At 39.5% G+C, this 15,489-nt stretch overlaps 1 protein-coding gene across 1 annotated transcript in view; it reads left to right on the top strand.

The window, feature by feature from the left end:
* Nucleotides 1-15,489, top strand: part of cftr (CF transmembrane conductance regulator) — a 78,930-nt gene that overhangs the window by 13,446 nt on the left and 49,995 nt on the right. Inside the window, exons 4-10 of the mRNA XM_028015796.1 lie at nucleotides 6,011-6,226; nucleotides 6,332-6,421; nucleotides 9,370-9,533; nucleotides 9,639-9,764; nucleotides 10,995-11,241; nucleotides 11,595-11,687; nucleotides 15,214-15,390. Of these exons, the coding sequence (XP_027871597.1) occupies nucleotides 6,011-6,226; nucleotides 6,332-6,421; nucleotides 9,370-9,533; nucleotides 9,639-9,764; nucleotides 10,995-11,241; nucleotides 11,595-11,687; nucleotides 15,214-15,390 (1,113 nt within the window). The remainder of the gene's footprint in view (nucleotides 1-6,010; nucleotides 6,227-6,331; nucleotides 6,422-9,369; nucleotides 9,534-9,638; nucleotides 9,765-10,994; nucleotides 11,242-11,594; nucleotides 11,688-15,213; nucleotides 15,391-15,489) is intronic.

The raw sequence follows: 15,489 nt of genomic DNA, 5'->3' as shown, positions 1-15,489 counted from the left end.
CATAGTAATTATTATATATTTTCTGGCTTTGCAGCAGCTTTAAGATATTTAAACTCTTGTGCAGTTGTTTATAGATCATTAGGAGTCACGTTGTTTTAAAGTTTGAATAATTACCCTTCTTTTGTTGAACTATCCGTGTGTGATAGTGTGTGTGTGCTCTTTTCTCTGTTGTTTGCTTCATAAGACCATCTTTAAATATCAGTTCATTCAAAAATATGATTAAGCCTATTTCAAATGTTTTTCAAGAACAATATTTATGTTTGTGGCGCTATGCCATCAGTCCTACAGATACCTTAAAAAAAGTAATGAATAGGTCTTTTATCAGGATCATGAGCAATAGCACCTAAAATCAATAAAATTCTAAGTCCATATGACCCATTCCTAATATGCTATGTTGCCAACTTTCACTGCAAATAAAGCTTTGAGTTAATCTCTTGAGACTAAAATTCTTGCCCATTCTTCTTTGCATAATACCTGCTATGACAGTTTTTGCCATGATCTGTGTTTTTTCTGTGTTCATTTTGAGTTCTTTGTGTGCTTTCCTAGTCCTTTGGGTCTCTGTGCTGTCCTGTCCTCCTCTTGATTGTTTCCCAGGTGTGTCTCATTCCCCGATTACCTTCTGTGTATTTAGTGTCACCTGTGCCTCTGTGTCGTTGTCGGGTCCTCGTCTCACTTGGCGTCCTGTCCCTGTCGTCCGTGTGCCCAGTCTCTCTTCTCATCCTTTGTGTACCGGCTGCTACCGGCGTCGAGCCCAGGCTTCTGCTCGGCCGTGCTGCCGGATTTTGGATTTGATGGACTGAGTAATGTTTGGACATTCTTCATTAAAAACATTTATTTCTTCACATCCTGGGTCTCCCGCCTGTTGCCTTCACCACCTCACACCGTTTCATGACAGTTTTCAAGTGTAACCACAGGACCTTAGTTTAGGTCTGAACTTTGACTGGACCTGTGGCTCTGGATGTATATTTAGGGTCTTTGGCGTGCTGGAAGGTGAACTTCCTCTCTCGTGCCACGGACGGATTTATTTCCATGATTTCCTGTACTTGGCTCCATCCAACTCCTCATTCATCATTCCATCAGCTGCCATATTTTTTTTATTTTCGGATTATGGACTACAGAGATGTGTTTGTGATAAGGTTGTTAAGACAAAATGTGTAAAAGCTCCAGGATATGAATGATTTTGTTGGTACAGCACATTTTATTTAGAGGGGCAGTATGCAACTTTTATAAAAAAGTATGTTTTTACATATTTCTTAAAACTGTCACCATGTCATTACAGCATGCAATGAGACAGATAATCTGTGAAAAGATCAAGCTCCTCCACCTCCTCCCTGAGCTGCTGTTGCCATCTGAAGAAATGCGGCACTGTTAACCAAAAACAACCAATCAGAGCCAGAGGGAGGGTCTTAGCACTGTCAATCAACCTCATGTACTTGCTGCTACATGTTCTGATGGCGGAGAAGCCACTTAGCGTTACAGGAAAACCATTTATCTGCTGTGATCAGTGGCCGTGCTTACTACATTGACAGTGATTGACAGTTCTAAGCCCCGTCTCCTTGCTCTGATTGGTTGTTTCTAGATTGCTCTGGAGCACTTTGAGAAAGCAGAGCAGCTCAATGTTTAGACATATTATCTCTCATAACATAGTGTCAATGACTTTTCTTTGTTTTCTTTTTTAATGATAAAAGTTATATACTACAGCTTTAACTGCCAAGCAGTTAAAATATGCATATTTCCTCCAGCTGCAGATTTTCAGTTGAATTAAAATTATCAAACTTGGTGTCACCCCACTGTGGCTCCACTACTGAGAACTTGTTTGTTTTGTGTCAAGCTTGTTGTAAGATATTTAAACTCTTGTGCAACTCTTGTGTATTGGTCTAGACAAGACCAATAACGCTACAGTGGAGCAACGTCTGAAGATGACAGGCATGTTGTGCTGCAGTGTCATTGTCCCAGATATACGAGGGGGGCAGGGCATCAGCTACTGGGTGACTTTGTACAGTGGGAGCTGGTTGTCTGGACAACAGGAATGCTTGTTAGATTCACAGAGGACACTGTGGGAATACAAAGCTGTTCTGAAAGGAGTTGATTCAAGTTAACACATTTTTGCTCAGTTATCCTGTAGACAAATTAATTGTTGATCCTGGTGTCTGAGTGGATTATGAGTCATCTTTTTTTAACTGACATTTTTTAATGAATGAAGACAGTTTCAGTAATATCACAAAGAGAAAAGGGAGTTTTCTTATTTTGTACCTGTAATTCTTTAAAAAGTTCCCTGTTCATACAGAAAAAATAATTCTTCATTTAAGTCCTTGCATATTTTATTGCAAATGGTATTGTACCTTAAGGCATTGCCAAATACAGTTGTCTCTTGTTAAAGGATTGTATTATTAAAAAGTTCATTTACACATTATATAGATTAATTACACAGAGACTGCTGTTTTCAAGCATTTATGTTAATTATGATGTTTTTTTGCTAACAGCTAATTAAAACAACCTTTAAAATTAGAATATTACATCAAACCAATAAAAACATTTTAATACGGAAATAAGGGCTTCATGAACAACATGTTGAATAAAGGTTGCTGTTTTCAAAATGTGTTTTTAATCTGACAAACAAGCCTCATTTGAGTGCTTATGCTAATTTACTGAGATGTAGCTGTACTGTATGTATGCTAACTCTTCATGCATTGATTTGTGGCATTGACAAAAAAGTCAAGCAATTTTATTTGTGTTGCACATTTTCAACAGTGAGTCAATTCAAAACAGTGCTCCCCCCTCCCTCAAGTGCGTACAAAAACACAAGGGTGGGCAGAGGGGCGCTGGACGGGGGGGCAGAGTCTTAAACAACAAAAAGCAACCCAACAGAGTGGGCGGAGGCACAGGAAGGGCCAGGAGTCCAGAAACACACAAAAAAATCCTGCGTTTCCAGGTAGAAACGCAGGAGGCGGAATCCACGGGGGAGGTTCTGCAGGCGTCTGCGGTAGTGCTGAAGATGGCAACGAAGAGTCTTGGGAACCGCCCAGAGGTGGCAACGAGGAGTCTCGGGAGAGGCACAGGGAGGCGGGGTCTCGGGAGGAGCACTAAGAGGCGGGGTCTCGGGAGGAGCACTAAGAGGCGGGGTCTTGGGAGGAGCACTTTGAGGCGGGGTCTCCGGAGGAGCACTAGGGGGACACTCAGAGGGAACACAGGGATTACTAGGGAGCAACAAGGGAACATAGGGACCACTAGAGGGCGTCAAAGGAACACAAGGGAGCTCCGGGGAAACACTAGGAAGCTCAGAGGAACTAGGAACTGGTTTGTGAATAAAAACGTAAGTCTGATGCTGACGTTAGAAAAACTGTTTCTATTTATACTTTCATAATTGTCCTTGCAATAGCGAGACAAAACGCGCCTCGTCCCTAAACACAGAAATGCTTCAGCTGCAGAGAAAACTTCTGACTTTAACTTCATCATTCTGCTAAAGGCCCGGTTCACTACAGGCAGCTTGAGTCGGTCCACTGACAGATATAAAGAATGTCTGTCGTTATCAGATGTCCTGATATAAGACACGGTACCGACTGTCACCGTGAGTCACAACGCAGCTCAAAGCCCCGGTACCACCTGGTACCGGGTGGTTCAGATTAATTTCACAAAAAATAACAAAACAAAAAAAAACACTGTTTCCCTTTTTGTTCTTCCGGGCCTGAAAAGTTCTGCTTGGTCCGTTTCATTCCGACTCGGCTGAAGATTTGGACACAAAGAGTACCAGGTGCTTCTCCTTAACGTTTCTACCAGGCGGGTTAAAGCCGCTGCTGACGGGATCTGGGCTGGAGATTCGCAGCTGTAAATAGAAGTTATTGCAGAACCTCAAGTGTTAAAGGAAGATTCGACCCAGAGCAATTAGTTCACAAAATAAACATCAGAGAAAATATTGTAGCAATAATTAGAACCGCAGCAAAAAGCCAAACATGCCATAATGAAATGAATCAAAATATCTCCAAAGCATCGGCGGACTGACGGGGGCCACCGGGGGATTCCAGGTAGATTCCAGGTAGATTCCAGGTAGATTCCAGAGATGCGCATCGCAGCAGCTGTTCATGCAGGACTGGCCCAAGGTAATATGGGGGCTGACAGAACCCCCCTCCCTCCGGAACCCGTCCTACTAAGAACCTCAGCATCACTAACATGTTTAAATATAGATAAGGTGAATCTGTGAGAGGGAGATCAGGTTTATTGGCCGAGTTTAAAATCAATCACTGATTATTGGTTATTTGCTGTGATGCATTTGTGAACAAACCCAATTCAAACACAAAGATTACACCATATTGTAGCCATGGTAACACAACAATCAAACTATCAAGATGATTCTTTAAACTTTTACAAAGTAAACTTCCTAATTAAATCCTAAATGTACTATTTATTTTTCTCAGCTGAATGCATTAATAAAATGTAACATTGTTATTCTCTATAAATGATGCTACAGGTTTAGATCAATGGTCTGTGTTACAATTAAACCATTTCTAGGGGCCCCTGAGTGTCTGGAGGCCCCTGAATGTCTGGAAGCCCCTGAATGTCTGGAGGCCCCTGAATGGCCCCTACCAGCAGCTATTGAGTTTTCTTTGCCTTGATATCCCAGTCTTATAATTCTAGGTCTTAGAGGTGCTAACATCAAACTATTATATAGAGTTAAAAACCCCTTTGAGTTTTTTGATCTATAAATCAGTCTGCTGCCAGGTTGTTGTAGAGGTTAAATAGATATTATTAGGGCTTAATTAGTAAAATGGCAGCAAATTAGCTTATTTCATAACTTTATAACCAGAGACTTTCTCTCCTCTGGTCTGTTTAACAGCTACAGTCTCAGATCAGCTCAGCCCTCCAGGACTGTCAGCAGCAGAAACAGAAACTTTATACCTGTTGGCGAAAATATAGACTAGATTTGCTTTGCATTTCCCCGCATGATGGCAATGATATAGTAGGATCCAATTAAATTCTTGATTAATATGGATTGTTGTTATGTTGTTGTACTGTGTTTTTATTCAAGTTGCCCCTTTTTTAGATTTGAGGCCCTGCCCCTCCAAAGGTCTCTGCACAGCCCCGCTCTAGATATACCTGAAGTAAGAGATGATGCTGAAACATCCACACATTTATCTGTTCTAAGCATCTGTTCAGTGCTGTGATGGATTCAAAGTCACCTGATGACATCGTAATGTAGAGCTGTGTATCATCTGCATAACTAATCTAATATTTTTTTATAGCCTCAAATATTGGGAGCATGTAGATATCAAATAGGAGGGGAACCATTATGGACCTTTGGGGTACCCCACATGTGATTTTTGTCCTACTGATACAAGGAAGTCCCTGTTCTTTAGGTAAGATTTGGACCAGTTAAGTTCTGTACCAGAGAGTCCAACCCAGCTCTCCAGTTTCTGATAACATCCAACCAGCTTTTCACAGGTTTTTCACTCATATCTTCATCATAAATTTTGGGCACAGAGCTCCAAGTCTTTTAGGTTGAAAGGCCTTCTAGGCCTAATCTTTTGCTCTCTCTCTCTATCATATTCTCTATCATATTCATGTCAGGACTCTGACTGGATCACTCCAGACTATTAATAAAAGCTGAGGTATGGAAAAACATGTTGGTAAAAGAAAAAAAGAGTTGATTGTCAAATTAAACTGGTGGTTTTGAATGTAGGTTTCACTGCAGCCTCTAATACCCTAAATGAAAACACTGGACAATAGAATAGAATTACTTTATTCATCCCATCAGGGAAATTATTTCGCAGTTACAGCAGCATAGAGACAAGACACACAACAACCACCACTGAGTAGCAATTGTAGACAAGATAAAATAAGAATAAAATATTCAATAGACAGACTTTGTGAGTTGAGTGTATCTTTGAACCTTGATATTAATCAATAATCAATCTCAATCATCAGATCAAGGATCTCTATTTCACACTGGTATGTTTGAGGCAAAATAAGCGACAGTAAACTGTTGATGTGTCGATGTGTCATCTTTCCTTTGCAGGAGGCATCCAAGACTGTGCAGCCTCAGCTTTCAGGTCGCATTATCGCTTCCTTTGACCCCTTCCATGCTCCGGAGCGAAGTCAGGGGTACTACCTGGCCCTGGGGCTCGGCCTCCTCTTCACCGCTCGCTTCATCCTGCTGCAGCCCGCAATCTACGGCCTGCATCACCTCGGCATGCAGATTCGCATTGCCCTCTTCAGCCTCATATACAAAAAGGCATGAGAAGGAGATTCCAGTAATCCTTCAGTATGACAAACCTTCCTTCCAAATTCACTTATGATCGTTGAATTTCAACTAGCCCTCAATTTTTACTTTTTTCAGACACTCAAGCTGTCCAGTAGGGTGTTGGATAAGATCAGTACCGGGCAGCTCGTCAGTCTCATGTCTGCCCACCTCAACAAGCTGGATGAGGTAGGAGAAAAGAAGGCTGCACTTGAAATAGAAACCATTGAAAATCCACTCGTGTTAGAGTTTGGATCATTGCTTACTGTATTTAAATCCAGCCTAATGTAAAAGTTGACAAGAGGTCAACAGGTATCATCTTTATTATGACACCCAGCTATTGTCTGTTTTCTGAGAATGAGAGGACACAACACCGAGTCAATCAAGTGTTGGTCCATAAACGCTGCGTCATGTAACCAACTTAACAGGTTGGAAAATAAATGCGAGGCTATGCTGAACAGCTGAAGGGTATGCACAAGTGTGTGTGCTGTCACCTGTGTTGTTGGGGTGTCACCTGGACGTTGAATGTAGAAACACTCTGCAATCTGCTTCAGGGCAATTATCACCTAGCTCACATGTGGCCAACCCAATACACAAAGGTGCTGAGTTACGGGGTGTGCGTGTGTGTGCATGCGTGCAGGTGTGTGTGTGTGTGTGGGTGTATGGTGGGATGCCTGATTAATGAAAGGTGGAAACTTACAAGTAAATGGATAACAGGGCGCTCCATGAACTGAGAACTGGGTGCTTCACCTGTAATACAGGTGAGATTCAGCAGAAAGGGACTGATGAAAGTGGATTCTTGAAGTGTGAGAGTTGGCGCGCTTCACCGCGCTGCTTTTGTCGCTTTATTCATTGTGAATAGTCATGCATCACACATACAGTCCTGCAGGCACTTCTAAAATCATTGCATACATTTCACTTTTTAAAATGGGAGGAGGGATTTCTTCCTTACATGTTTCACATAGGAGTATGGCTTATAAGCTTGACTGATACTGTCTCATGATCAGCTCTAATTTGTTGTCTTCTTCTGCCTTCCTGGTTGTCATTTTAGCTACTCTCTTTTTTCTCTCTCAAAGGGCTTAAAGGCAGAACATCGTTATTTGTAAGAATAGAAAAATATTCAGGAAGAAATGGTACCACTTGAAAGAGTGACTCCAGATAAATTCCTAAATAGTTAAATTCATCAGAGATAATCTGAATACAGTGCTGTAATTTGTTGCGTCTTTCCCCAACTCTTTTGGGTTGCATCTTTAATCCCTCTTGCCTCTGTTTCTTCTTTCTCCTTTGCCTGTATCTGAGTTGTTTTTTTTTAGAAGCACTTTGTTTCTATGGAGGACTGATGCTGCCAAAACAAACAGAAAGAAAAAAAGGCTTGATGAAATGACAAATCCAAAAAAATTAAAAATAAAAGTGTTCCCAACTTAGAGCTCAGATCTTGATGTTAAAATAAAATGAAATAGAAATAAATCTTCCTCCCACAGTTCAAAAACATGACTGTCAGGTAAATTGGTCTCTAAATTCTCCCTAGGTGTGAGTGTGTGTGCATGGTTGTTTGTCCTGTCTGTCTCTGCGACAGTCTGGCGACCTGTCCAGGGTGACCCCGCCTCTCGCCCAAAACGTTCGCTGGAGATGGGCACCAGCACCCCTCCTGACCCCACTGGGGACAAGGGTGTACAGAAAATGGATGGATGGATAGAAATAAATCTGACTTTGACTTCTCCTCCCCCTTTGTTTAAATCCTATTAAAAGCCAGAAGGAATGGACAAAACAGAACATGAGGAAAAGAAAAAAGTCAAGTTCATTATTTCTCAAAAATGACGAGCTGTTGTAAAAGTTTCTTTTGGCCAAGTTGTGGTTTCCAACTCAACCATCTTCACTGCATTAAACAAGTCTCACCAAAAATCTTACAGGCATAGAGAATCTGAATGAAATAATTAGTTCATCTTTATTGAAGTCCATTCAGTTCTTTTCATTAAGTATAGTACATATACTCATATTGTTATATAGATAGATTTGCGCTGTATTGTGCTGCTTCACTTTTGATTGGTGTAAATAAAATGAAAGCCCCAAAACCACCTATCAGTTTTCTACAGAAATATCTCTGTAGTAGTAGCCTTAAAAAAATAAAGCTGCCTTAAAATATATGCACACTGTGTGTTATTAAAATACATACTAATAAAAATAAGAGCAAATGAAATGATAAAAAAGTCTTGAAAACAAGTTCTGGCTGTAAAAACCTATGGCCAAGTGTTATTTTGTGACACATTTTTACATTAGCTGTTTTATGTTTCTGCACTGCATTGTGGAACAATTGAAACAATTTTCATGAGTTTTAAAGACTAGTATTAGTAATACTTTAAATGTATGCACATTTATGTTGTGAGTCTGTACTTTGCTGGTGCTCTTTAATTGCTTTCTTTCATTTTCTCTGAAATGGTGAAAATCTACTTCTAGGCCAAACCCTGCTGGTGAGCCATTCTAATCTTAATGCTTGTTGTTAGTCCCAGTTTGTGATTATTGTCAAAGCCACATGTTAGAGACAGAGGGGAGTTTTCTCACAGCATCCCCAAAATGTTGTAATCTGTTGAACTATTCTCCATCATGGCAGAAAATCATGGGCTTTCGATGTGGGTTGCGGGCTTTGAAACGTTGCATTTGGTGGACATTTTAGTCTCACCTGGTGTTAGTGAAAGTGTTTCTCAGTAGAACTGGGATAAAGTATTCCTGGTTCACACAAATTTTTCATGATATTGCTTTCCTATAATTCAGTTTGTGCTGTTCTTGGATATATATATATATATATATATATATATATATATATATATACAGTACAGACCAAAAGTTTGGACACACTTTCTCATTGAATTCAATGAGAAGGTGTGTCCAAACTTTGGGTCTGTACTGTATATACTGTATATATCAATGCAAAAACATTTTAATGTTCACTTTATATGAAAGCTTTTTTATTTAAAAATAGATGTTTAGGTTGTTGATTTGATTGTTCAGTTTTTGTTTCAGTTTTTTTTGTTCAAAGATTCCTCCCTCACACGGGGTATAAAAGCAACAGCAATGTGCCTCTTTGCTCTCATTGAACATTACTCTGTGTGTGTGCACGCATGTGTGTGTTTGCATTCCAGAGCTTGGGACTAGCACACTTTGTATGGATCACCCCTCTGCAGTGTATCCTGTGTACTGGTTTGATCTGGGAGCTGATCGAGGTGAACGGCTTCTGTGCCCTGGCAGCTCTCACTCTCCTGGGCATTCTCCAAGCGTGGCTGTCCCTGAAGATGGGACCTCCTAGGTGAAAACACGTCATCACACACACACACATGTGCACACACCCCCACGCATGCACACCCCCACGCACGCATGCACATGCACGCGTTAATATGCCTGCTGCATGCAGGGCGAAGCGTGCTGGGCTGATAAACCGACGTCTGGCTCTAACTTCTGAGATTGTGGAGAACATTCACTCGGTGAAGGCTTACGGCTGGGAGGAAGTGATGGAAACCATCATCAAAAACATCAGACAGTAAGGCAACACTACTCTCTAGACGCACAAAGAATGAAAGCAATTAAAACATGATTTTCCTTGATTTTTTTTTTTTTTTTTTAAATGTGCCATTGTATTCAGTCACTTCTCATGTCAGTTGTATTCTGGTATGCTTGCTGTAGTGGAGGGGTGGTCTGTCATTCAATTTAACGGGAAAAAAATTAAGATATTAATTATGTTTAATAATATCTGATGCTTCTTGTTTACAACCTTTTTAAAATTATGAAAAAAATTTTGGAAATATTGTTTTTACCCAAGCTTGAAAATCTAGTTTTTATTGTAGAAAACATTGATTTTGACCCTACCGTATAACATTCTGATACAGAAGCTTTGGGTTGATTATGTAATTTTTATTGTGGAAAGGTCATGTACAGATACTGTGAAACGTCTATAAGGCTTTAGGGCTGATGTTCACACCAAGGATGAGTTCCACAGGGAACATACCAGTATTAAACATTATGTGGGTTAAATATATTTCTCTTACTTAATAAATCAGCTGATTTGCTGGTTTGTTAGTAATATGCTTCATTATGATAGAGACTCCTGGAACCAGTTATAAATCCTGTAAGTTTATTGGTTTTTAGAGTCAGTGTCAGAGTTGCTCAACATTGCCTGATGATATTTCCTACTTGTTTCATTTTGATACTCTTTCTTTAAAACAGTCTTCATATGTTACACATTTGACAGACATTCAGATTTTTCATTTCCCTATTAGTAATCTAAATATTCAGTCCTCAGCAGTACAGTTGTAATATCACAATATAAAATAAAAAGGCTCCAACAATGCCTACAGCAACAACTTTGCTACCTTAAATATCAAATATGAAAAAACTGATGTACATGCTATTGAATAAAGAAGGGGTCCTTCACTAAATCGGCCCTGATTTCCTTAATTTTGGGAGATCAGTGATTGGCTGATGCTAACATGTGAAACTGATATTATCAACTGATCTTATCTACCTCTGCCAAGATGAGAAAATCAGCCACTGCCCCCATTTGCCCTGCCATCATCCACCTGTTCCCAACTTCATCAGTTTGTAGCTATGTTTAGCAAAACCAAAAAAAATTATATTAGCCGAAATCAGAATTGGCAGGTCAGGCTCCTTAACGATCGCTGATAGGCAAAAAACTGCAGGGTACTCCTAGTGTAAAGTAATAGTTGTATGATAATACATTTACCTAAAATGACAATTTTTCTTCTCCTTTCAGGGATGAAATGACTTTAACCAGAAAGATTGGCTCTTTGCGCTATTTCTACAGTGCTTCATATTTTTTCTCTGCCATACTGGTAATCATATCGGCCATCGTGCCATATGCACTCAGTAACGGCATCATACTGCGGCGGATTTTCACCACAGCGTCATACTGCATCGTGCTACGTATGACGCTCACCCGCCAGCTGCCAGGCTCCATCCAGATGTGGTACGACACGCTGGCACTGGTCCAGAAGATCGAGGTAGGCAGAATCAGTTTTGTTTGTGTGTTTTTTTTAAGCACACTGATCTATTTTTGAGAATTTATGTAACTTTTAGGGATACCTCTGTTTCAAATAATATAATTTGATATTCAGATATTAGTGTGTCTCACACAAGAAAGGGCTGTATTCCATCTGAATCTTGTGTCTAATAAAGCTGGTGGTAAATGGATGTGATTGTTGCTTTGATTTTTAAAATTGTATGTAAAATGTTAGTTTTGCATCATAATGTAGGAAACACTGATATTGTCCATGCTGAATGCATGTGCATGTGTCGGGGTGTGCGGGTGTGTGTGTTGGGTGTGTGTGTGTGTGTGTGTGTGTTTCGCTTCCAGGATTTTCTGCTTAAGGAAGAATACAAAGTAATGGATTACAGCTTGACCACGGTTGGATTGGAGCTGATCAATGTCTCTGCATCCTGGGATGAGGTCTGTTTGCATACTCAGTACACTTGGACAATCCTAGAGCGCGATAGACCTAATTCCACTGTAAAAGTTAAACTTTGTCCTCATTTAGGCATTAATCCATGTTAAACCCTGATCTGTAAGCAGATATTTAATTTAGGGTTCGATCACTTAAATCTGGCTGGTGTAAAAGCAGTCTAAGTTCATATGAATGAACCCATTTCATTCTTTTTGCAGTTGGGTTGTTACAATAATTCTGATTTGTAGAAAAAGAGTCAGTGTTTGGCTATTCTAAAGCTGAAAGTCTGAAATTTGAAAGGACAGTTTTAAATATGATGACACATTTAGACTACATTTTTGTTAAAATTTACAGTTTTGAACTGACAAAAAAACCTTTTCATTATTTAATGAATGAATGAATCCAGCTTTTAGACCAGAATGACTGCACTGTAACCTGTGTTGGGTACAGGCACTGCTGCTTCTTATCATGATACCTTGATATTCACAATTAGACACCTGAGAATCCAAATCTTAGTCCTGTTTAATAAGGCCTGCATACCTCTTCTTATTAACAACCCAGGGCTTCATAATTCATTCCCTCTTTTCAAGTTAAGCTCTAAACCCTGTAAAGGTAATGCAATGGTGCAGAACCTGCTTTTGCACAATAACCACATGTCAGTCACTTTCAAACATTTGTTAGTCTTGTTCTTGTCAAATAAAGATGCCATATGTCTTTCATGAAGTGTCCATCTCTGCTAAAACTATGGATTTTATTCACAATCTGTTAAAAAGCAAAACAATACAATGATAGCAGCCACCCTCTACACGCTGTCATCAGCAGCCAGAGGAGCCTGTTCAGTGACAGACTGCTGCTTCCCAAGTGCCGGACCAATAGATTTAAGAACTCTTTTGTCCCCCATGCCTTCAGACTGTACAATTCCTCATTGGGGGGGGGGAGGTGACACAGGGTGGAAGGAGTAGTGACCCCTTGTATTTTTCTCCATACTTATCAGGTCAAACCACATAGTGCAATACGATATCACTGGTCAATCTATCCGCCAAATTCTTATATATATATTTTTTTGTGTTGTATTTATATTTACTTATATTCTTATATTCTATATTCTTATTCCTTGTTTCACATAATTTAAGGTTTTTCTTGCATAATTTAAGGTTTTGGTTACTCACATTTGGTGTGTACCTTAGTATTTAATTTGTATTTTGTATTCTTTTGCACTTTACTTACTGTGTGTTATCTTTGTTTTTTGCCTGGGAGCTGCTGGTAACTTCAATTTCCTGAGGGAGTCTTCCCAAAGGATCAATAAAGTCTAAGTCTAAGTCTAAGTCTGATAAAAAATTAAAGCATATTTTTAAATAAGCTGTTGTCATTCTGATGCATTATATGTAAAATGTCATTTTAAATGAACCGGTCTTCAACAAACATTACTAAATTCAAAATACATGCTGCTGCAAGCTGTTTTCATTGATATGGATTGACAATACATCTCAACAGGCACAAACCAGAGGTTTAATCCTTCATTTATTAAACACATTGTATAATGTAAAATCTAAATATGAGTCACCTATGAACAAATAATAATTTTACCCACAGATGATGGCAGGTTTTTTCATCTGATTTTCATGTTAGTAATAATTGAGAAAAATCTATGAAATGTGTTGAGACAAAAAATGATACTGTCTAAGTTGCCGTATGTCAGCATGAAATCCTGCAATGGTGTGTTTAGCGGGAATATTTAGTTGTTCCTGTTTCTCTATCATTATGCCAAGCTCCGGCAGTACGACGCTGAGGAAAGTCAACTCCTTAAACCACTATGAGTTACAGGTGTAAAAGTTCATTCCTCACTGTCACCAGGAGAGGATTGTAATTTCTTATCTATAGTCGAAGGCTGTAAACCTAGTCTAACAGGTGTGATTCATTGTCTACCCAATACCGTGAGAAAACAGACGCCCGGCAATCCCTCACTTTGCATAGTTAATTAACCAAGTGGTGTCACCACTTTGCTGGGAACACTCTAGTTCTCCCTCTGAGACTCGGTGTTCATTACCCAATTCCCAAATTCTGTTTTTACTCTCTTCCTGGAATGTGTGGATTCACATACAAATGCCAGGGGGGTGGTTGTTCTTTTTTTTCCTTTACAGCTGACAGCGTGTACGTCAGCTCTTTAGAATGAGAATTTCATGTACAAACTACAACCAATACTGGCATTACTGGAGCTTAGCCCCATAAAACATCACGGGGGGTCAATGAATAACCTAGTCAGTCACACAGGGTTCCCCTTTTCTAGCATAGCTCTGCGTCATCCTTTAATCTGTTCAGAGGCAGTGACAGATGGGTTGAAAAAGGCTATTGTGGGCCTTTGTGAGTCTTCTCCTGTCCTTGTGCTTCTTTTCCTCAGACTCAGAGGAGTTTACTCTGGTGTCATTGTCTAAAAGAACAAGATGAGGCACAAAAATCTGAAAACTATTCTGCTTACAGGCAAACAGCCTAAAACTTTTATGGACTTTTCTTTCAGCAATCCCATTTTTCCCTTAAACTCAATATTTGTGTAATACATGTCCTCCAATCTCAATTTTTATTTGCTTTGGAAACTCTTCAGTAATTATTTGTCTTCCACGCTTTTTCTTTGCTAGTCATTTCCTTCAGGTCAGTAGTAAGCAGAGATTTGTCATTGGGGAATCAAATCACTGTTCTATTTGGCATGGCATTGTTGACCCAGTCATCTCCATGTGACTGGCAAAGAGCATCCCAGTCTGTTGCCTAAAAACAACCCCAAACAGACCTTCTTCAGCTTCCCCTGACCATCTTTGCAGAACTGCTTTATCATAGGTTGCCTCTGAACAAGGAATTTATACAAAAAGTAAAGTAAAACAAGAGGCAAGGGGAGGTAGACCTCCTACATACAAGAGCAATGTGCCCTTGACATCCTTGACATTTGCATGATTTTCTCTGGTTGATCAGCTGATCTCAGCAAAACACATAATATTGCATTCCTGATCATGTTTATTTAGTGTGCCAGACATGTCATGGTGATGGTGAAATGGTGTAAACTTCCTACTTCTCTCTCTTTACTGGTCCTGCTCTGGAATTTTCACTTATCTAATTTAGATATTATTTGAACTTTTGAGGGATTGATACGGTACTCCTGCTCATCATAACAATTTTTGGTCAACAGTTTGATATTGGGGTATTGGAGTACAAAAATCATTGCAAATCATTCATCCTTCAGCTTCCACTTCAAATCCCAAACGAATACATAAACATTGAGGGGGTGTAATATGGAAAAAGTGTGAAAAAGAGATATGAATAACTTTTCAAGGCAATGTAAAAAAAAATAAGAAAAAAGACAATAATTCAACCCAAACCTGTCAAGTTATGCTAAGTAGTAGTAGTACGATATGGTAAGCTCTTACAAGTCAAAGGTGGACATTTAATAACAGAATTTTCATGGACTGGCATCTTCATAGTATTATGGACTGTAAATACCTTTGTGTCTTTGTCACTTTACTCAAACTCTAAATTCTCTTGCAGGGTATTGTTGAGCTCTTTGAGAAGATCAAGAGGGAGAACAAAGCAAATGGACACATGATTGGTGACGATGGACTGTTCTTCACTAACTTATACATCACACCTGTCCTCAAAAACATCAACCTACGCTTAGAGGAAGGCATGATGCTCGGAGTGGCTGGATCTACTGGGTCTGGAAAGGTATTTCAAACAAATAGTTAAAGCAATGCTTATGCTCTTTATATTAAAAATATGTAATGTGAGTACTGTAAGTGAAATGCTTAGACTGTAAAATGCAGC

Source organism: Xiphophorus couchianus, chromosome 4 (genome assembly GCF_001444195.1).
Source record: "Xiphophorus couchianus chromosome 4, X_couchianus-1.0, whole genome shotgun sequence".
In the NCBI taxonomy this organism is placed as follows: Eukaryota; Metazoa; Chordata; class Actinopteri; order Cyprinodontiformes; family Poeciliidae; genus Xiphophorus; species Xiphophorus couchianus.
Note: the sequence above shows the minus strand (reverse complement) of the source record. Positions and strands in the feature narration are given on the sequence as shown.